At 38.4% G+C, this 23148-nt stretch overlaps 1 protein-coding gene across 4 annotated transcripts in view; it reads left to right on the top strand.

Annotated features, from left to right (window-relative positions):
* cux2b (cut-like homeobox 2b) overlaps positions 1-23148 on the top strand; it is a 106377-nt gene that overhangs the window by 11832 nt on the left and 71397 nt on the right. For 2 of the 4 annotated variants that reach the window (XM_027167465.2, XM_027167468.2), the window contains exon 2: positions 22971-23019. The exons of the other annotated variants lie outside the window; for them this stretch is intronic. In XM_027167465.2, coding sequence (XP_027023266.1) covers positions 22971-23019 — 49 coding nt within the window. The remainder of the gene's footprint in view (positions 1-22970; positions 23020-23148) is intronic. 4 annotated transcript variants of the gene reach the window in all.

A 23148-nucleotide genomic window follows, 5' to 3' on the forward strand; every position in this document is an offset into this window, starting at 1 on the left:
GGTTTGAGAGGACTTGATGATATTTCTCCAAACAGAAGTAAATATAGTTTTACAACAATCTCCTAATCACGACTATTGTCAAGAACAGGCTTGTATAGAATCGCTACAACTGCCTAAACCTTTATTTTGATGTATCATGATATTGATGAATTATTATGAATTCTAATAAGGACAGGAAGGAATTTGTGTTGGTCATGGTGAACTCAGAGTGTACGATAACCCATTAGATCCTCAGGATCTCTCGGTTGCACTATTATAAACTGTTGTAGAAAGGACATTATTTACAATTACATTATTTACTGTAGAGTGTCACCCAAATGAGGATGGGTTCCCTTCTGAGCCTGGTTCCTCTCAAGGATTCTTCCTCATATCATCTTAGGGAGTTTTTCCTTGCCGCCATCGCCTCTGGCTTGCTCATTAGGGGTAGGGATAGATGTATAGTATTTTAAATTTTTAAATTAATATTTTTAAATTAATTTTTAAACTTTAAATGTATATATTCATTTATTTATTTTTATTCTTTTTTCTCCTCTTCTGCTTCTATTCTTCTGTAAAGCTGCTTTGAGACAATGTGAAAAGTGCTATACAAATAAATTGAAATAATAATAAAAATACGATTATATATTGGTTACTGGTTCTTCTGCATTTTATTTAAAACTTATTTTGCTTACTATAGGGACACTGTTCAATGTGAACATAACAAGCTGCTTGGAAATGATGACTGAAATGAGACATCTGAACATCACTCAGCATCATTGTAACTACTGTAAGTGTAATATTGTGTAGTGTTGTGTAGTCAGAAAAGAGCAAATCGCAGGAGAATTGAATTTAAAATGGGATGCCAGTCCATCTCAGGACACAAGCATATACACACATTTGTGGAATTAATCCTCATTTAAAATCGTTATCCGATTATTACTAGTACAGTCATTTGCCCAGAAGCCAAAGATGGTCTCCTAATACTTGCAGTGCAATTTGAACTTCTGTGTTTGCAGTATGTCTTCCCCTTGAGCATGGGTTGAAGGTTTTGACCTAAGATCACCAAGGTGAAGGGTCTCATGACAATAAATCTGTTGCCGTCAGCCCCCCCCATATTTCCAGGAAGAATGCCATGATTACTAAACGCACTGGGGTGGTAGCAGTGGCCCTGTTGGAGCAGTAATTGTCTGTGTAATGATAATGGGTTGAGTGTTGAGTGCTGGATGAAGAGGCTCTAATCACAGGCTGTCGTGTGGGCGAAGCTTTTGACTCTTTTGGTTTTTAACATATTAAAGGCAACCCTGCAAGTAGTAATTTATTTTGTGCTTAAATATGAACCTTGGACGGTGTCGGGACCCAGAGAGGTGAGTGTGAGGGCTGGATTGGGCCTGTGAATGGAGGTCATGTGAGTGGAGTGTGGGCTGGTATTGGTCCTGACAAAAAAATGTGTTAATTATTGTTCCTCTGTACTCAAATTATAGACTTAAAGTTTGAAGATAAGGATTTTTTTTAGTGTTCATATATTTTTTATCTTAGAAGATTTAAAGCTTCCACATTCACCAAATTCATATTTGTGTATCTATCACTTGTATGTATCTAGTCAGGAGGCCTTTACAAGTAAAAAGATACAAAGGCTGACCATTGGCTGAAAAAAACTGTTATGGCACGTAAGGTGTTAGGAGTATCTGACTACGGTCAATAGCCCCAGCATTTATGTTTCATCCTCAACTGGCTGTCCAGTGGGTAAGCGGAGAATCCGTCTAGACATGTGACATCATTAACCTGCCGTGACCCTGACTACACTACTGATGAATTCAGCCTCACATCTCCTCAGTCCACTAGCCTGGTGTGAATAACCAACTCTACTTCTGCCTCTGCTCCACCACCATCTAACCTAACCACAAATGCTCTTCCCCCACTCCCTATGGTCACTCTTTAGGGTCACCTGACTCCAAGGGTCTGGATGGTCCAGTACGGTTAGTGGCCCCTGCCTCCTTCATGCATAAACCAACAACATGGTAGCTGTAGCTTTCTCCCAGACTGCTGAATAATTCAGGGTGTCTGGGCTTGCGTCTGGCCCTGGGCCATGAGGCGGCACACGCATGTATGTTTGCGCGACTGTGTGTACAGGCTTTGCAAGGATGCACACAGAAGGGTAGGGGTTAATAACAGGTCTGCTCCCCCCTGTGTCAGCAGCTGTGCCCTCCACATATGAAAGAATCCTGTTCTGTTGATTAGATTTTTTTTCAAAAGGAATCAATTTTTAATCAGCAGAGCATCTGACTACGGTCAATAAGCACGTCGTAGACAAGACAGTTTCTGGACATGAGTCTTTATTTACAGGACTGTTTGTCTTTCTACTGTATGCAGAGTTCCAGACAGGAAATGGCCATGGCATTCCTCTTGTTCCGCTTTAGTGCTGAGGACACAACATTGCTTTCTAGAAAGTACTAAATTAAGCCTAGGAGAAATTACTGTTCAATGCATGTTTGTGTTTGGGTGTTCTGTCTTTATTGGACATGGGTACCAGAGAATTCCAAATATATAGGCTTATGTTTCCCTTGTGTTTTGTTAGTATTTGTATTATTATATTTTTTGTAAATTATATATTTAGCTATTTTCCCATTAACTCATGTATATGTTGCATGTACATAGCCATGAGGAGCTATTGAGCAGGCATTTTAATGCTGGCATCAAATTTTCACTGGACCAGTGGGATACAGTATCTTTTAATTATAGATATAGTTATATCTTATAACTATAGATCCTGTGTTAGTTATGAGAGCACTGTGTAAATACACCTATTCATATTGGAATGATTTGAACATGTGTGCCTCAGTACTGCTGATGCTGAACTATAGTTACTAATTACTACAGTAATTGTGTGAAATTGTGTGGTCTCTTTGCATACGTACAGATCTGTCATCTAAAAATGTTTCCAATTCACTGCCAGTTAATTAGGGAATCTGCTAATAAACTGTTATTAACCAAGAAACCTCACCATGAATCCTCGGAATAAAAATCAATGGGGTGGACTTTTACTAAAAACTGATCATTGACAAGGTGGTGTGAGAACAACCTGAAGTGTTTCGTCGCTCTTATAATTATAGATGGCAATTGAAGATGATGCCATTTTTATTAATTAAAGATTTACACATCACTTCAGTTTATTCATTTGTTCATTTGTTCTGGTCAGGGTTGTGGTGGAGCCCAGGCTCGGGAGTTCTGTGAGCTCTGGCTTTCTCTCCTTCCATTTCTTTACCTCTAACTCTCTTTTTCTTTGACCCACTTAGTGAAAACTTGAAAATGTATCTGTTGGATTAGTGGGACAATTGCCAGACCATCATGAGTAGTTTGTGTCTATGCATCATGTAGTTCATTTGGATGTCTTTCTCCTTGCTCATTTTTGCCTGTAAATAAATAAGCCCTTCTCGCTTCTTTCTCAGAACTTTGTCATTTTGTTAAAGTGCCCTACTTTTAACAAAGTGCTGTAATAAATCAGAACACCACTTTCCCCATGCATGCAGAAATAATAAATATGTACAGTGTGCTGCACACTTATTTCAAAGTTGTTTGAAACTCACTTTGGGTAATTAACCAGGATTGTCAGTGACATTAGGCAGAAAAGCTATTTAAGTCATTTTGTAGAGAAAATATAACAAAAATAAAAATACAGCTACTTGCATTGGGCTGTGTTGATTGACTTAATCAACTGGCAAGGTTATAAATCATAGCTAGTGAATTTCTCATGTTCACCTCCTTGTACGTTTAAAAATAGCAGAACCTATGAAGTAGAATGGGTTTCATTCTACCAACTCTGTGGCCATAATGACAATGCAGTGCAGGTTTGTGGAGATGGTGCCCCCCTCTGGTTTTTCAGTTGATTATATGCTTACTCAAGTTTTTTTTTGTTTTTCCCAAGACAAACCTCCAAGGTGACACTGTTTCTCAAGTGTGTTCTTTCCACTAAAATCTTTTTTTTTATTATTTAAAAAATTTGAATGTGTCAGATGTACTACATACGCACCGTTTTATTTATTTTTTTAATGCAATGTTGGGTGCATACAGAGTTAGTTCTGTTAGCATCTTACCCAGAACTAAGTAGAAGAACCGTTAGACACAGGAGTGTTGACTTGGGCCTCTTTGATATGCTCTTTAGTACTTCAGGGAGTCATTTTGGACCAGTGCAAACAAAACATTCACAGTTATTAGCTTGTATTAGGAGTTATGGACATGCAGAAGAAGTTCACTTTGAGAACCTCGTAGCTGTTCATGGCACGACTGCCAGGGGCCTGTGGCCTACAGCAGGGAGATAACCTCAGGCAGTCTCATGCTTCAGGGCCAAAACAACTCCTCTTCTGATTGACTCCCAGTTCCTTAGGATTGCATCATGTAATAAAGTTAGGGAAAGTAGAAAAAGGACTGTGGTTCATTATACTTAATGCATGGGCAAATTACATTGCAGCAGCATATGAGTCACAGAAACACATAAAACTGTAAGAATATTACATCTTCATTTTTGCTTCCTATAAGGTAATAAAGAGATGCAAATGCTGGGAAATTTGCATGTAAAGGATGCAGTGTGGTCTGTTTAAGAGTGGCTGATAAAAACTATCCATAAACCAAACGCATTTCTCAATATATTGGTTCATTACTATTGTTCATTACTATTGCTACTATTACTATTACTATTGCAAAAGTTTGTAATGTCAAAATAAGCATGATAATTATAAGAATTACTGACATACTGATATGTTTAGTATCTTTGTCTGTTTTTTCGGACAGATTTTTAAATCTTTCTTCACTGCAGGTGGTATGTGTCCATTCCACATAAATGGGACAAAAATGGTATTTTAGTCCAAATTAGTGAAAGACTTTTGTAATCAGATGTTTGTAACAAGAATAGATACAGCATTCTAAACTGTTTTCAACAGTTGAAATGAATCATGTCATCATTTATAATGTGTTATAGTAACAACGAAATTCAAGTGAAAAACAAATATAAATGTTTTATATAAAACAAACAGTTACAATAAATTGGTTGCATAATTGTGAAGAATTGACCGATCACATTCAAGCTCATGTTCAAAAGAAATGATCATACAGCTGTTGCCGGTGAGGTGATTCTGATTAACCCCGAATTATAATCAAGTGTTTCTGAAGGATGCTCTTGACAAGCCATGGTTTGCAAAGACCATCCAATTTTTCAATAAACAGAGGGGTGCAAAAGAATCTCCAAAACATTAAGTTTTTATTTTATATATAGAATTTTTTAAACATTCTATTTACCATAGAACGCTGTGAAGACCATCAGTAAGTGGAGACCATTGGGCAGCAGTGACATTATCAAGAACAGGACATCCCTTCAAATTTAACAAAAGCACAAGAAGAAACCTTGTCAGGCAGTCTGCAAAGAGACCTACAGCAACATTAAATGAGCTACAGAAATATCTGGCAAGTCCTGGTTATTCCCTGCATGTGTCCTTGCATTCTTCATATGTCTCAGATATGGGGTAGGGTGAGAAAATCCAACCTCAAAATATATAGTCAGTCACCCCAAACCATGTGGCAAAATGTCTTATTGTCTGGAGAGACCAGAACATGAAACCTTTTGTGTATAGTTTTAAAAGATATGTTTGGCAAGAAAAGAAGATATTTTATCATGCAAAAAAGGCTTGGACTACTGATCGGACGGTTGAGAGTTCCCAGGTCCACTAAGCTGCTGCTGCAAGGTCCCTGAGCAAGACCCTCGATTGCTCAGTTGTATAAAATGAGATTAAATGTCAGTTGCTTTGGATAAGGGTGTCTGCCGAATGCTGGAAATGTAAGAAAACCCTACCATACCTCTCAACAGCTTCTGATGGGACTGGGATCCAGTCAAGATAGAGGGAGTCATAGATAGCCAAACACAGCCAAGCCAGTGTTAGCCATCTGAAGATGAGGAGTGATTGCATAGGCCTGTTGTGTGTATTTTTATATAGATGTTCCAGAAGCTTTCAGAAGGATGTATTATGCACTTTTTTTTATCATAAGCCTTTTAGCTCTGTTTCAATAGACTTGGAGCCTGTTGAGAGTATATCCAAAGAGAAAGTGCTGTGATCCGGGCTTGGCATAATGCCACTGACAACGTCTTATTTACTGTCCAGATGGATGACTCATTTTATACACCTTATCGTAAAGCATTTGGATTTATGGTAGGTAATGGGACAGGGGGGAATACCCCAGGAGAGATTCTAATTGAAGCCAAGTACTGTTCTTCTTGTGGACAGCAGAATTTAACTCTCCTAGAGAATCTTCATTCAGAGAACGTAGACGTGAACTTGAAGAGGAAGAGTGAATATCTCTGGTTGACTATCACCTCAAAGATGGGAGACAGTCAAATAAAAGCATAGGTCAGTAAACGGGTGGTGTGTAGCTGTTTGGTGGTAAAGAGCAGTTTATGGCTGAGACATTGTGATCCAGGCAGCAATAATAAGTCTGAGTTTTTTCAGTGCAGGATGATGTGGTAACTCTACATTAGCTTTAATGTTCACATGTTTAAAATAAAAAAATTCCGGTTCCTTATCACTTGAAAACAGACAGGATGTTGGGAAACATTTTACTTTTTAATCTTAAATTGCTATCTCTTCATTCCTTCGCTGTCCTTTTATGATAGAATTTGTTTGGAATTATTGTAACTAGTCTAAGAATGAATGTCTTAGTGAGTGCGGTAGTGCAACTATTCTGATGGATACATTTTCAGCATATGATTATGGTCTCTAAAAAGTGAACTAGTGGTGTACATTTGGCCTTAGCAGTCTGATTTTGTGACTAAATAATCAGTCTTTAATGAAGATCTTGTATTCATTTTTCATTTCATAGCTGTTTATATGTGCATATAAACAGAGTAGGCAGTAAGCAACATATCAAACTCAACAGCCATGCTTTAGCTATGTTTGTTTATTTATTTATTTATCTATCTATTTATTTATTTATCTATTTATTTGTTTGTTTGTTTGTTTGTTTATTTATTTATTTACCATTTTCATATTTTAACTTCTAAAAAGTTTCTGATTTGCCTTAATGAGGACCAATATTTATTTTTTCTCATACAGCAAAGAAATGAAAAACAAAATCCATTGCTTCTTGTGACATGTGTACAGACTGAAGGAGACGTGAGAGAGAAGGAGGAGAGAATGATGTGCTTATTATAATACCTTTTTTCTGACAAGTGTACTCCCAAAACTAGCGCTGGTGTAAATGGAAAATGAAAATTTCATTTTAATGTGTGTGCTGTTTAATCCAATAATGATCTGATGTAACAAAATGCTCTAATATCTCTCAGCTTTCTTAATCAGAGTAAACTTAGCCCTGTCGCTTTTTATTAACCTCTGCTGAAATGGGAAAAGGGCTTCACTAATCTGTAATTGTTGTGTCTGGCAGTCTACTGCAAGCAAAAATTCAGACTTGGTGGTTGGTGAGAAAGTAAAACCTTTATAGTAGCATGAGGACATCGGTACTATTTGAGCCTGTTGAATCCAATAATGTGTAGTTCTCTTTCTGGGCAATGCTGCTTGATTGACTGGTGCATAGCAGTTCACTGAGATCCCCATTCTCCCTTTTCGCACCCTTTCCACCAATCTCCAAAGCCCCTTAAAGGCCCCCCTGCCTAACCCCAGCTACCCCCAAAACTCACTGCCCCATGCCCCATCCTACTGTTTAACTCCTTATCCCCAAAGGGAACTAGCAATGCAATTAAAACTAATGACCTTTAAATCAAGGTGAATGTCTTTCATTGTCTCTGTGCATGTGTCCGTGTGTGTTTGTATGCAAAATCAGTGGAAGGAGTGTTTCTGCATATCCAACTTCTGAGTAAATGTGGTGCTTCAGCTTGAGCTCCTGTTGACACCGGGTGTGTTCTCTTTTATTCAGTCACATGTCTGTATTAGGTTACTGTTGATCAGTTTATGTGATTTTGTGAAAATATTTGAATTTGTTTAATTTGTTTCTAACTTGTGTTTTTTGTCTGAGTGCTTCCACTATGCTATGTTCTACAATTTCCCAACCTTGTGTAACATTCACTGTGCAAACTGTGATCTTATTTAAACATCTTCTCCAGTAGCACTCCAATCCCATAATCATGTTCACACTGTATTATTTTCTTTCTGTAAACTCACTTTCTCTCTTGTTGAATTAATACAGTACTACACACTGAGCTCTTGATTTGTCTCATCTTTCAGGTGGAATTGCATTGAATTGCTGTTGTACAGACAGCTTCTGTTCTCCCAATCCTACAGCCCTGTAAACAGGGAAAACATGACTGTTCTCAGATCAGCAACAGTAGGTCTCTTGCTCACGATCCCGCTTGCCCTTAGCTGTACAAAAGCAGGCACAATGCAAATGACAAATTAAATAGCATTTAGTCCTTTGTGAGAATTCTGTCTATGGCAGCTGATCAGAATTGTGTTATTAAATTAGACAACGTTAAGGGGGATCGGGATACTTGGCAAAACAGTCGGCTTTCCAACTGCTGAGACAGAGACACCGCCACATTAATGTAAAAGCTGCTGCTGCATGGTTTGACAAGTAGGTTATAGATGTTAAGGTGTTACTTCTGAAGCTTCCACACCAGGCTCCTAAAATGATTTTCACTAAACTGAAATCTTGTACATCCTATCTTCTCCTAGTTTTTCCACTCAATGCCAGTTTTTCCCTGTCTCACACATCCTTAGTAATGTTATTATTAGAAGATTTTTGGTGGTCATATTTAAGAATAGTTTCAGCAAAGAATAGTTAAGAACGCAATACATGAATTTTTATCTGTATTGTATCTGTAGTCCTTATTTACGCTAGCGCTACCTAGTCACAACCTGGTCCCTTCCAGTAATCCTGGTCATCTCCATCGGCTTTAAAAATATAGACACCCTTGTTGTGTCTTCTTTTGTTATTATTTTTCATAAACCAGGCTGTTCACTTTGATGTAATATGTCTAGATTCAGTGAGCTTTAAATCAAACCTCGCAATTCTTTTTATTATTATCTATTTCTACTGCCAGCTTTCGTTTTTTAAGCCCCAACCCCTTTATTAAAGCTCTGTAATCCATTCCACCAGTGAGGACTCAGAAGTCCCAAGCAATTTGGTTCCTTCTCAATACCCCAGAGTTCCCTGTTTCAATAATCCAAAAGGTGAAGTATAATGAACAACTGCAGGTCTGGATGCAAAACAAATACATTCCTGGTATTTAATATAGAGTGCAAGAAAAAGCACAATAAAATGTCAGTCTAGTTTCCTGAAGATGTGTGGACATGGCTCTTTTCCAAGGGAATCCGCAGTAGTACTATCACGTTAGAGTTGATGCTAATAGGTTATAAGCAGTTGCCATCGGCTATCTTGCTCTCACGTTTGGTCATGCTCTAATTCCTCAGATAAGGTCGGCAGGAGATCTTTGCCGTTCCAGGAGTCATGTGCTTCTTTCATTGTATAGCATGGAAAATCAGGGCAAGGGTGTGCACAGCACTGTGAATGGTTTGTGTGTGCTTGGAAGGGATGGACTAAATGGAGGAGAGTGTCAAAGGCTAATTTCCAGAGCTGCTCCTGGGTTGCCAGCTCTCATTGCAGGGTGAGCGGCTTGCATGTTGTCATGGATACTGAAGCATGGCACCCCAGAGAAGGCAAGCAGGGGGACAAATGGCCGCCTTCCTTATAGGATTCCTGTCGGCCAGCCTCTGATAGATGGCCTTGATGGGCCATTTGTCATACTGTAATTGTTCCAGCAAACACGGAATACCCACTAGTATAAACAGTGGTGTGCAGCGTCGCTAATAAAGTGGAGTACCAGTGGAAGGAAATGGTGATACACTGCTGCCCTTGGTTAAAGAGACAATGCCTCTTTTGTTCCAGCCCTTGTGCTGATTGGACCACAGGAGGAGTGTAAAAGAAAACATGAAGTGAGAGAAAAAAGGCAATCATATAGAATACTGCTATTACTCCTCAGTATTGACTTTGTCAGGTGATGGTCTTTGAAACAGCAGTAGCAGTTTTGGGAGTGATTTATTTTGTTTCTTTGTCAGTTTGCCAGCAAAATATCATAGAAGAGACCTGTTATCAAGATGCAGGGAAGCAACCTAAACCCAAGTGTGTGGTTCATTTTTACTATACTACAGTTCTCTCTGGTAGCACTTTGCATAAAGTACAAATTACACTTGCTACACAGTTACCGTCTATTTACACTTGCATTAGCATTAGTTGCATGTCCTCTGAGGTGTTATTGAAAGTAATTTAAACAAACACACTCTAGGGTGCACACGCAAGCTTTGCCAAGGCTTGACTTGGTTCTCCCCATATGAATATAGTGATCAAGTAGGGGAAAAACATGAATTTATACACGTGAACATTGTTTCTTTTAGTCCACAGAAACGGAATAAGGTAATTGGATCCCAAAACCTTTACCATGTGAACAAAATAGCACAGATGTACATGATCAACTGTTCAGAAAGTAACTCATTCAGAAATAATTTTTTTCAGTCTTATTCCAAGATACACTTGTAACACTGAAATGTTTGAATGAAAACGACATTAAATAAAGTTAAGTAAACAATAAATCCACATTTCATATCTTTTTTGTATGTTATCCTTATAATATAAACATTCAAAAGGTCTGTAAGAAATTCATATCATTTGTCATACTTGTAAAACCCTCGTAAATAAAATTTATATTGTTTTTTGTTTTGAGGACAGTGTTTTTAATTAGATTTTTAGACACAACATAGATGTTTTTGTAGTTAAATTAATAAGATATCAATGTTGTTACAGTTCTCTGTATATAATCAGCTGTAATATTTTGGTATTAAAGTCTTTATATATTCTTATCAGACACCATCATACTGATAAAAATTCAATCTATATATTTTACACCTGCACCTTTTACATTTTAAATTAGTTGGTGCAAATGTACAGTCTCTACTTTGATAGAGCACTATACACGCTTCTCATTTGTGCCCTTGTATCTCAATTATTTCTCTCTTCCAGTATGCTGAGAATGTTGAAATAATGGTGTGTGTGTGTGTGTGTGTGTGTGTGTGTGTGTGTGTATACCTTGTGTCCCATGACTCTTATTTTCTAGAAAAATGTTTGTGTGATGAACTGGCCACCTCTGTAGTGCAGCCTTTTGCGTTTGTCCTGACATACTGCGGCCCTGGAACACTTTACAGTGACCCCTCCTCTCACCTTCCCACTGATGGACAGTTTAAAGCATCATTAAGTGTAATTACTATTTCAGCAGATGAGTCAAGAGAAACTCGCTTTGGAAGAAATTATTCTAAATTACTCAATCGCACATCCTACCCTCAAAACACATTTAAATTTTACCCTTTTGGAATGGTAGCACTTGAGTTACACACAAGGTGTGCTTGTTGGTTATCTGATGTCTGTAGTTTTTGCATATGCTTTTATTGATTATATTGGATATATATACACAGAGTGGCCACTTCATCAGATACTATATATAGGTTGTATTTATACCACAGCGCTATTAAGTTCTCGAATCAGAGACTGTGGATAAATTGTCTATAACAGCTCTGAGAGCAGTTTTGGCTGTATCATAAACGATTAATATAAAGGTTAATATTAATACACTCATTGTAATACATAATCATTTCTACAGTAAGTCATACACATGGTCCTGTCCTGGTGTATGAGCCAGCAAGCTAGTAATAATTCGATTTATTAAAAAACACATTTTCTTTTGAGAAAGGAACATATACTGTATAATCATTGTGGTGAAGTTTTCTGTTAGGAGATGTTTATGGATGGAATCTCATGTGTAGGTGCTTTGTAACTGTCAATAAGTTTTCCACCACAGGAGAGTTTTCAGAACAGAAGAGGTTCAAGTTTCTGGTTCCATGATGGCAAGCTGCAGTTATAGCTTCTATAAAGTAAGCAGTAACATTACCTGTAAACAGTTAAACAGCATGCTGTGTTCATTAGTAAATTTAAAATTGTAAACATTAGGTTAACAGGACTAACACACTTTGGGTGTGCTGTTATATGAAAATAATCCATTTCCGATCGCATTGGGTTGCATCACTTCTATTCTGTATGGATTATTTAGTATTATTCCTTATAAAATGACTAACTTTAAGCCACATTTTTCTGTAGACATTTTGTCCATGCTTCCATTGAAAATAACTTCTATATTCCAGATCACGCATGACTTGGGTGGTGGATTCTCAAAACATGGGCATCAGAACAATGATACCGAGAGTTGCTGTGGCTCTGTCTGTACAACTACACTGCACAATTTATCTGTCTGGTGCCAGATTGAACAATTTCTTTTCTTCTGTAGCTACCTAGCTGATTTGTTAATCCATGTGGCGTAGAAATACTGTGAAAATGTTTTGAATTAGCATGATAGGTAGGTAGTTTATTAAAAATGTGATTCAATGTCTATTGAGCGTGTTTGCTTAACCATCTCTTGTAAATGTGTTAATCCTTAGTGGTTCCTAAAAAACACCATCAGATTGTACTAGTTCATGTGACCTGCCCCTTAAGATTCCCTAAAAATGTTACTGGACTATCCACAAGGGTTTCAGTTCATGGTTATTGATTTGCTGAATTTGACACTCGTTTCGCAGCTGTCTTTTACCTTCAGATAACTTGCTCTTGCACTTTTTTCACATGTTCCTGCAGCAGATTATCTGCTCTTCCCCTCACTAGATGAGAGCAACACAAACAGGAAGGTGAACAATCAAACGTGTTTACATAGTCTGCAAGGTACAGTTCATGCATCACTAATGGCATTATGCTGCATTTCTGCCACTATTTAAATAACTACTGTTTGAAAAGTTGAGGTTCCAAACTATTTGGCCAGCTTCTCTGTCCTGTTCTAAAATACACAACAGGTTGAAAAAAATGTATATTTATATATCCAATATTTAAGAAAACAACCCTGAAAGGACATGATACATTTCATAAAACCCTAAGCCCAACTTTATATTTTTAATAAAGGACTACTGTATAATTAAAACTTTTATTGGAAGGTACAGAATGCAGAACAGGTTCCAATGTATATTTGTTGTTTTTCCTAAAGAAAAACAACATTACTAAAGCAATTCCAAAGCCAGGTTTTATTAATGAAATTCACAAGATTAGTTAAATCACTCTTTAAAAATTACTTTTTTTTAATTTGGTATTTCTTGTGCATCTCTCATGAACCCTCAAGAAGCAATTGTTATCTCACATCAATCTGAGCAGGGTTATAAGGACATCTCCAAAAAAAAAAAAAAATCACAATTTTTAATTGGATAGCTTTCAGATATTGGATATTCCAGAAAATTCAGTCCAATGTCCAAGATATAAACACCTAAGAGCTACAATGTGTGACCCGAGTTTTGTAAGCACATTAAATGTTAATGTTCAACGCAATCAAAAAATACTGAACAAGTATCGTGGAAGGGGAGTTAGGAAACTAAGCCCCATTGAGATGTTATTTGGGGATTGTGTAGCTGTGCATAAACAAATAGCCTAGTGAGAATTGGTGTGTTATAGAAAAATCCAATATGGGGTGGTGTGATATGTGATACAATGTGATGCGATGCAGAGGGGTCTTGTTTCTCCTTGATATCCTTGGTAGCATAATCAGCATTGTTTATACACTAGCTGCATATTTTGCATACATCCAGAAGATTTAAAAGTGACATTCATTAGACAGCATGTCAGGTCAAAACATTATTTTCCATCAAGTTGAACTGAAAACGTGTAGTGATATCACACATAGAGATGCTTAAACACACTGCTAAACTCTGACGTACATAGAATCCAGCATTAATATGTGTAATATTCATTCAAAATATATGAAAGAAACAAACGAGGAGATTGTGAGTCTTGCACTTGTAAATCAGGTGACCCAATGTGGGATTGTGTTGCCTATTTTTGGAACCTCCATGTAAAGCTTTCATAGAAGAATGGAGGTTATTATGCAAACAAAAGAGGACTAGATCAGGAATAAAATGTCCAAAATGCACATATGGGTGGTGTTGAATCTCTTCCATTGTATATGGATTTCTATTACTCCTTTAACTCGTACCCCAAGGGGTTCACATTACTTTTTAAAAGATATATAAGGATGTATAAGTTTCCTCAATAAACCAATAAATGTGGAAAGTATGTTTTTGTGTAATTTGTTTAGTTGGATTGTCTTGATCAACTTTTAGGACTTAGATTAAGAGCTTATCACATTTCAAGTCAAATCTATGCAGAAATACATAAAGCACTGTATGAAGAGTCACACACATCTATAAATTAAATTGTGCTTCTTGCTTTTCAGCGTTTTGAGGTAAATTAAAAAATACAAGATTGCAATACTACTAGTATTAAGATGTTTTTTGGCATTTTGATAAAATTGCAGTGAATAGTATGCCACACAAGGTTTTGTGTATTTTATAAATATTTTGCACAATAAATGGCATGGAATTATGAAATAGTTTATCCAGGATCATACAAATACAACTTGGTTTAGCTGAGTAATTTACTCATAGTAGAAACCATAAGAAAACCCCCATTTCCTCCCGTTGGGAAATGGTCGATGCCATCATCTCAGCAGGCAACCGAGGCTGCAGACTAGCTTCTCCTTGACTCTACATCAATGGCAGTATTTATTATAAAACATTCCCAGTGCACTTCTCTCTCTCTTATTCTCCTTTCCCCATTTGGGTGATTATTATACTCTGGATGAGAACAAACAGTATCTCTACTTAATAATTCACATCACTTTCATCTGATATTCAGTTACCATGGGCAATTTAGTAGTTGAATAATTTTGTGAAAAATTCATTTATTATGGCTGCGTGTTATGAGGCGGGGGTGATGGCAGCCAAGAGTGTTAGTGGAGGGGTTTAAATTGCGTCTGTGGAGGGGATCCAGGGGAAGGTAATGTGTTCTAATGTTCTCAGCCATATGCATTGTTTTCAGGGCTCATCAGTTTTACATTGATTCCCACTGAAGTGTTTAATTGCATCATGAATATGATCTAATTCTGTCCTTTTTGCTGAAACCGGCGCACTCGCTGAAAATGATGTACTGCCATGACAGCGCCATATCGGGACATATTTTATATGGAATGTAAATTATAGTGTTAAATTAGCCTGGAAAGATAACTAGCTGGCACAGGGAATGGACCCAACAGTTTAATTTAGTGTCAAAAGACCGTGAAGGGATAAATCTCTCCTCTCTCTCACGCTCTGCCATCATGTCTGTGATTTTACTGGAATAGTTTGAATTTCTTTTTCTTATTACCTGAAGTTTCTCTCGGTGTCACACTTTCTTGTGGGATTTAAGTCAGCGGACACAGAAGAAACAAGTGCAGTCTTTTCATACTACAGTATATGTGAGATGTGCATACTATAAATAGACTACACAACCTTTTCTTTCCTGTATTGACACTGACTTTTTTATCCAGAATTTATTACTAGCATTACAGTTCTTTTTGATGAGTGAGGTCTCTTTTTCACTCATAACAATACTAAGTTAAGTGGATAGGGGTGATACATGTCCTTATTCCTCATATTTTCTATTCACTAGAAAAGTGTGAGAGCAGGTAAATGAGCACTGCTTTGAGATGGTTCCTTCAAGCTGGTTTATTCACTGGAATGATGAAAGGCACTGAGTGTGCAGACCCATATTTTTATTTTGCTTCAGGATGAAGCAGCTTGTTCTATTGAGTGGCTGCCAAGAGTTAAGTTTGCTTTTGCTAGCTGGTTTTGTAAGCAGCCACTGCCTGGCTCCTGTGCCTTCTCTTATCTTCCATACCTACTTCCATACTGCAAAAATGACCTGAATTTTTTGTCCCAATCACTGAATATAATGTGTAAACAGTCAGTCATATGGTTTCCCAGAATTTGTAAAGGACCTCTAACTTTTGACCGAGGACATATTTTTTGTAACATTTTTTCCCCAACTGTTTTACTTTTAATAAAACTTTTGATCCTCTTGTACAGAGGTGACACAGAGACTCCTGTGCATACACAGCATACACAGATTGAGCACACTACCTGCATCAGGAAATCTCTTTGTTCTGTTTTTGCTCTTTTCTTGTTTGATGTGATGTAGAACATGCAGGTTCTGCCACAATGAATACAAAATACTTTGTTTTACTCCCTTGTTTTTTTTTTTTTTTTTTTGGACAGTCACATACCAACCATGGGTCTATCATCTGTTTTCAAAGAATATCACACCCACATTACAAAAGTTTTAGTGCAGAAGCACTTAACACCTTGTGTGCTTTAAAATCTATCCATATTAGTGTGGGTTTGGCTGCTTTGTCTACTTATAATGAGGTTGACTTCACTAGGGTTATAGTGTGGCTGCACAAGCAGAATGAACAGTGTGTTATCATTACTTCTACTCTTGGTGATCGAATAAAAATAAAAAAAACTCAGTAATAGTTTGGCAGTGATGTTGTCTAGGTGCCCACCAAGTACTAGAAAGCAATACTTGAGTAAAAGTACAAGTATCGTACTAGAAAAAGACTTTGGTAAAAGTTAAAGTTACTTTTTAGAATCTTACTCAAGTAAAAGTCTTAAATTATCTGATATATACTGTACTTAAGTATCAAAAGTAATTTTCTGATATTTAATGTACTTAAGTATTTTAAGTAAAAGTAGAAATTAAAATTTCAGTGATTTTCGGTAGGCATAAGAGGCACTTCATCCGGTAGGAAGAATCTTTCATTCCAATGTACAGAAGCATTTCTTGCAAATACGGCCACGGGTGTATAACTTTATCTTCTTCACCCTGTTCACCACTATCGTTGGGGTGGTCGTCTACGACAGGGGCCAACCCCATGGCTCCCGATCCGCATGCGGCTCTTTGTCCGGTTTCATGCGGCTCTTACATTCATATCGAAGTTTGTATTTGTGTCTTTTTTTAGCTTGAGTTCAATAAGATATTTTCGTCAAGCGCGCATGTGAGTGGGATGAAAATACCTCAAAGTTTCCCAGTAGGAGCAAGATCATTTGAGTAAACAATTTGTGTCAGTTTTGCTCTCAAAATGGCAGGGGAAAAAATGTGATGATCAGGTGTATGATGTGGCTCTTTCTTGGTCTCTGACTGGTTGACCACCCCTGGTCTACGATAACGGGAGGTCCTCCAGTAGGTGCTTCCATGGCGGTTTCAGTTCTGCTTCCGCCTAATTTTTGGCAACATTATGCTGAAATAGAGCGTGCGGAGCGTAATGCAATCTAGGGGCAGTGATTCGGAAACCTCCCTTATTGCAGTCGCACACATTTCTTTTGATTTTATTTTGTAGTAACGAGTAACGAAGATGCTTAGTGGAAATATAGCGGAGTAAAAGTATACATTTTATCTAGGAAATGTGTTGGAGCAAAAGTGAAAGTTGACATAAATTTAAATAGCGAAGTAAAGTCCAGATACGTGAAATTTCTACTTAAGTACAGTAACAAAGTATTTTTACTGGTGCCCACCATGTTGTCCAGCTAGGCACAGCTGAATCTTACTGAAGATGCAACTTCAGGAGCAGGACAGGTTTATGCCTCTGATTAGCTAGCAGGTTAATTAAACATCACCTCTTTGATTTTTCCATTGAATGGGACCATTTCATGAGAAAAATTCATGCCAGGCCTTCTGGAAGGCCAAGATGCTTCACTCAGATGGTACAGTTGACCATTAGCAGACCTTGAAAGCATTAACTGTGGATTCAGGATCTAGGTAAAAAAATTGTAAACGGCCAAAGAAAACATTTACCTGGACTGTGCTCATTAACACAGAAAATATATCAAAGGGAACAAAGGGAATTCATATGGATTTGCTACTGGTGAATGTGTGTGCATTTCAGAGGAGACTCCACCTATAGCAGCCTTGATGCTGCTTTACTGGAGCAGGAGAGATGTAAAGATTAGCCATTTCCTTTGAGCCAGAACATACCTGTCAAGGAACTAGTGAAGGCTATACACCATGGATCTAATTTCCTTCTTTCTTTCCTTCTTTACTCTTTCCTGAACCATTCATTCCTCATTCTTTCTCTGGCTCTTCACAGTAGACAGCTGAAATACATTTACATGCCATTTGGATTAGGCTGATTTTGCAGCCCACAGTGGGCTGAAATGATCTGACAGGTATTTTCATGGGTAACACCTTCTCAGGCATTTGCTCAAGTAGACTTTTGTCTGACCACCACAAACTGCTTTCTCTGCTGCCCCATTACATTGACCAGTCACTTATCATTACCATTGAAATGTACAAACACACACACACACACACACACACACACACACACACACACACACACACACACACACACACACACACACACACACACAAACCTGGTCTAATTTTTCCAAAAGAGCCATTCCTCCACATATGGAGGGGGGAAATGAATGCCTTTAGACCCCATCACCTGTGTGTTTGTCTTCCTCCCTCTACAAGTTCATATTGGGTATTGTGCTCCAGAACAGTACATGAAGTGAGCAAGCGCAGGGGTGGCCCTGTGTGGTTTTGTCCAACTAGGTCACTTCCACATTAAAAAATAAGCACCACAAAAAAAGGTACACATTTAATAAACCCTGAAGTCTCACACTCCCTGTCTGAGCCCTTGGGGGTATTGATTGGGCCAACCCAAATTAATTTTGCCACCCACCCCACTATGCTTTCATTGGAATGCTCCAGTCCTGTCATCAGGGCTAATGGCTTAATGTCAGTGAATTTTGGTAGAGGGAGCAGGGAAAAATAAGGTCTTGCTATACTTCTTGTGAAGACATGTGTGATTTCAGTGAACAATACGATGTAACTGCATGGAAAACTAACAACCAGGCATGAACTCCAGCCTGTTCTGACTTTCACTAAAGTACAAAAAGGCCTATGTTTCTTCCCACCTCTTTAAATGAAGCACATCTGTTTGGATCACTTAAATATCAAGGTTCAGATATAGATGTGTAGAGCCTAGAAATTTATTTTGTGCATAATGGGTAGATACTAAAAGAGGTATAGAGTAGACCTACATGCTGAAAGTATACAGTTAGACATTTTGAATACTAGTTTAATGGAGTGCTGGGTCATGTCTCTGTTTTGTAGGTCAATGTTCACAAGACTTTCTCGTTTTAAAGCCTTTTCCTTTGCTCTACTGAGGCTGAATCACTTATGTACGTTCTCTACTTCTTATCCTCTCTATGCTTTACTGATCTGAAGCAGTGTTAACTTGCTTGATGAGAAGTGTGTCTAAAGATGATGCCCAACAGGTAAAAGTGTGTGTATGGGAGAGAGAGAAAGAGACCATTCATATAAATATTTTAAGTGTTAATGTGTGCCATGGTTTATGTGTGTACTGTATGTGTTATTCTAAAGACTCTGTGCATTTGACAGTAAGAGAGAAGAACATAAGGAGTGGGTGAAAGAGAATGTGTAGGAGAGAGAGTGAGAGAGTGTGTGTGTGTGTGTGTGTGTGAGAGAGAGAGAGAGAGAGAGAGAGAGAGAGAGAGAGAGAGAGAGAGAGAGAGAGAGAGAGAAGAAAAGGATCCTCAGGAGGTTCCATTGATGTGCTATTATTCGGTTTACTTACTGCGCCTGCCAAATGATATATCAATGAAAATCTGTTCTCTGAATTATGGCCATCTGATGATGGAGAGACTGAGTGCCGTGTCCTGGAACGCCTCTTATTGTGCCCCATTACTTAGCCTCTCTGAGTACCACTAAGTGATTTTTAGAATGCATTGCCACAGGCTCTGTTCTTCCTAATTCACTGTATTTTTTCACCCCTTAAATGGCACTGAACTACATTTGCACTTAAAACATATTCTTTAATATTCTGTTATTTTACATACAAATTGCATCCTGGGCAATGCATTCATCATTGCTCATCCCCTCCACTCTTCTCCTAAATGAAAAATGTATCTTAAATGAATAATGGATCGCACTGTAGAATAATTTTCTTTGTGGCGTGTTTACCGTTTTGGATGCTTTTCTTTGTCTCAGCTCGGAAAATGAGGCCAATATCCTTGTGCATGCCTCACTTTGGATCTGCCTTAAGAGCTGCTCAGTGATCAAAGTATATTGATTCATATCATAGCAATAAGATAACTGAACGCTAGGAGAATATTCCTGCTTTGATTACATAGGACTTCAGCAGATCTGCATGAGAAGGAAAGCATGGCTAAAGGAGAACTTGGGCTCCTGAGATGCTTCAGATCAATTAACTTGTGATATGTGTGGAAAGTCTCAGATAACGCTGCTAAAAGCCTCCTGATTTAGTTTGAATTTAATTTCTTTTTTTAGCTTATGACCCCTCGTTATCGCTCACTGTGGCGCTGTCACTTCAGTTGAGGCAAAAGAGGGCCAAATCCCTAATGTCCTTCATACACAGGTGAGAGAAGTAGATAGATATGAGCATGACAAGAGCTCCGTTGGTGGTCAGACTGGGTGGCCATGCAAAGACATATTTAAAGTACAACCTCTGTCATCAAATTGTACTAGAGTTCTTTCCTGTGCTGTCACGGTGCCTTCTTCTTGTGCCCAAGGTGCTGTTGCTATCTCAATTTGGCTTCAGCATTGGACTTTCATCTGTGCGTGTAACGGCTCTAATGATGGATTTAGTTGTCTGGAGGACTGGTAATGATGACGGGGTTTCACACTTCACAGAACCCCACTTGGGTGCTCTTCCCTGGCTGTGGGATTGACAGTGTAAACTCTCTCCCAGTATTCTTCCTGCTTTTTTTTCTCTGCCATCCAAAATATTTGGTTGAGCCCAGGAGAGAAGCGCATGGCTGGGCTGAATGGAGACAGCTCGCTGCTGTCGTTACGCTGCTGGTACACCTTTTTTTTGTTTTCCCTCTGAGATGGCATAGTACAGATGGGAGTCGCTGGACTGCGGCAGCTCATGTCACGATATGCTGACGATTTTACGGCTGAGCAAAAAGCAGCTTCTACCGTGTTCTTCTGTTGAGAAGCTCTGAACAAATTACAACAGTTTACATTGTTGCATTTCATATACACATGTGTTGTTTGCCTCATAGTGTGACCGATACAGACCTAGTTAATTTTACAGCTTGATAAATTGCACCCCAAAACTAATTAAGTTATCAAGACTCATGATCTTCTGATTGTTCTAAAGGTCACATTCAGTCCATTAGGAAGGCTAGATAGTGTAGTCTAAAGATCACACACTAGATGTTATAGGAATGATTTTATACAGAACATATAAACATATAAGGGAATCCCCCAAAAGCCCCCAACAGTTAAACAGTGACCAGAAATATTGTCCTTCTGCATGTGATTAATCGCCCACATATGACAGGATGATCCAAACAGCTTTGATACATGGGAGATAAATGGATTGATTAATATGGAGGATGGAGAGGGAGCTTCGTAATCAGTGTAGAAGCCCTCCTTAGGTCACCCATCTATCATGGTTTCTCTGGCCATGTTGGTTTGCTTTGGTAATGAGTGAGCTGACATTTACACAGAGCTCACTAACAGTCTGACCCACTGATTACCTCGGAATCTTTATTCTAGCAACTATTGACCAAAAAAAAGTGACTTCTTAAATGCCTTTAAACGCTCTTAAACAGGACAATACATAAAGCAATTGAATATCCTGGAGTAAATATAAATAAATGTGTTTCAACACAACACGGAGTGGGCCATGTGTTTTTTTTTAGGTTGATTTCTTTTTGTCGCCAGTTTAAAGAGTGATTTATGAGAAGAGGGAGGGTGCTGCCACCACTTGCCCACTTTCCCCTGCCTGCTCAGAATATGAGATGGAAGTTAACAGCATGAAGCTCCAGCACTGAGGGAAGGGTTTTGGACATGTGTGCAGTCTAGCATCAAATAGATTGCGTTTCCTCCCATGTATTCATCTAATGTGTAGTGAGCACCCTGATGCAGATGAATGTAAGGAATTTTCTGTAATGTAAAGACTTTACAGCTCATCTGAGAGATGATGCTGGAAACTGACTGTATGGTAACCCTCCTTTACACGGTTAGCACAACAGGTACACACAAGTGCACTCACATTATTTCTCTTTACTCCACTGTTTTTCTCTTACAAAGCCACCTGTACTCTAGCTATGGGCAACAGCTGTTGACTAGCAGTGTTTAGATTGGTGTGGACACTCGGGATAACTTTTTTATTGGCTGTGGAATAGGAGATGGCTGCTCAAATGGTGAAGTGCCTCCACACACACACACACACACACACACACACACACACACAAACACACACACATATAGAAACACACACTCTGCATCAGATCCCAGATGGAACATTTTGCAATTTTTTTTTGTCAAAACCGTCTATGCAGTGAGGGAAATATTTGCACGTATATACGACTGCAAGTTGTGTGAACTAAACAAAATACTGAAATATTAACAGCTTTTTAAAGTGACCATGACTCATATGAACATGCTCCTTCATATATAATGCATTTGAAGATGTTCAGTAAACCAAAATAAATCCATGATTTTATTCTGTCAGACTGTACCTCTGTGAGTTCTGTAACCTTGCTAGTGAGTCCATCATCTCCATTTTAAACTGTACATACTCAATGTAGGTTACGTTCCCAGTCTCACCGCTCTAGATACATTTATTTTTACCTCAAATGAGTAAAATTACAATGCACACATGCACATTCTTTTTCACACATATCAGTAAGAAAAAATCAGCCTGCGTCTGACAGGTGGTCTAGGTTTGTGTCACTGGGCCCTCAGGGGCCTGCTGGAGCTCAGGTTGTGAATGTGAGGGGCTGGTCCCGGTTCAGAATGACACAGGTGGTGTGGAACTTGGCTCTCTCCCATCACCTGAAATATTCACATTCTTCTGGCAAGCAAGCTTTGATCTCCTCTTGCAATCAGCAAGGGAGCAGTGGAGGGGAAATGAAACCGTGTAAACAACAGGAAAAAAGGAGCACACCTGAGAACACATTGATATTTCTTAAGAGAGAATAAACAATGGCAGTTTATCAGTGTTATCCATCGCTCAGTGTTTTGTTTTTTCTCCCCTCTGTTGATAGCCCTGCAAAACTGGGCCAACGTCAACATCGAAGTTGCACCTTTGCAGAGGTAAGCTCTTGATTTGGCACCGTTTGTTATGGATTGTCATGTCAGTGGCCCCAATTTATATACCTCTCCTTACCCTGGTTATATTTACACTGTAATAAATTTTGAGAAGACATTTATTAATTTCTTTGT

The sequence above is a fragment of the Tachysurus fulvidraco genome, chromosome 14 (assembly GCF_022655615.1).
Source record: "Tachysurus fulvidraco isolate hzauxx_2018 chromosome 14, HZAU_PFXX_2.0, whole genome shotgun sequence".
NCBI lineage: Eukaryota > Metazoa > Chordata > Actinopteri > Siluriformes > Bagridae > Tachysurus > Tachysurus fulvidraco.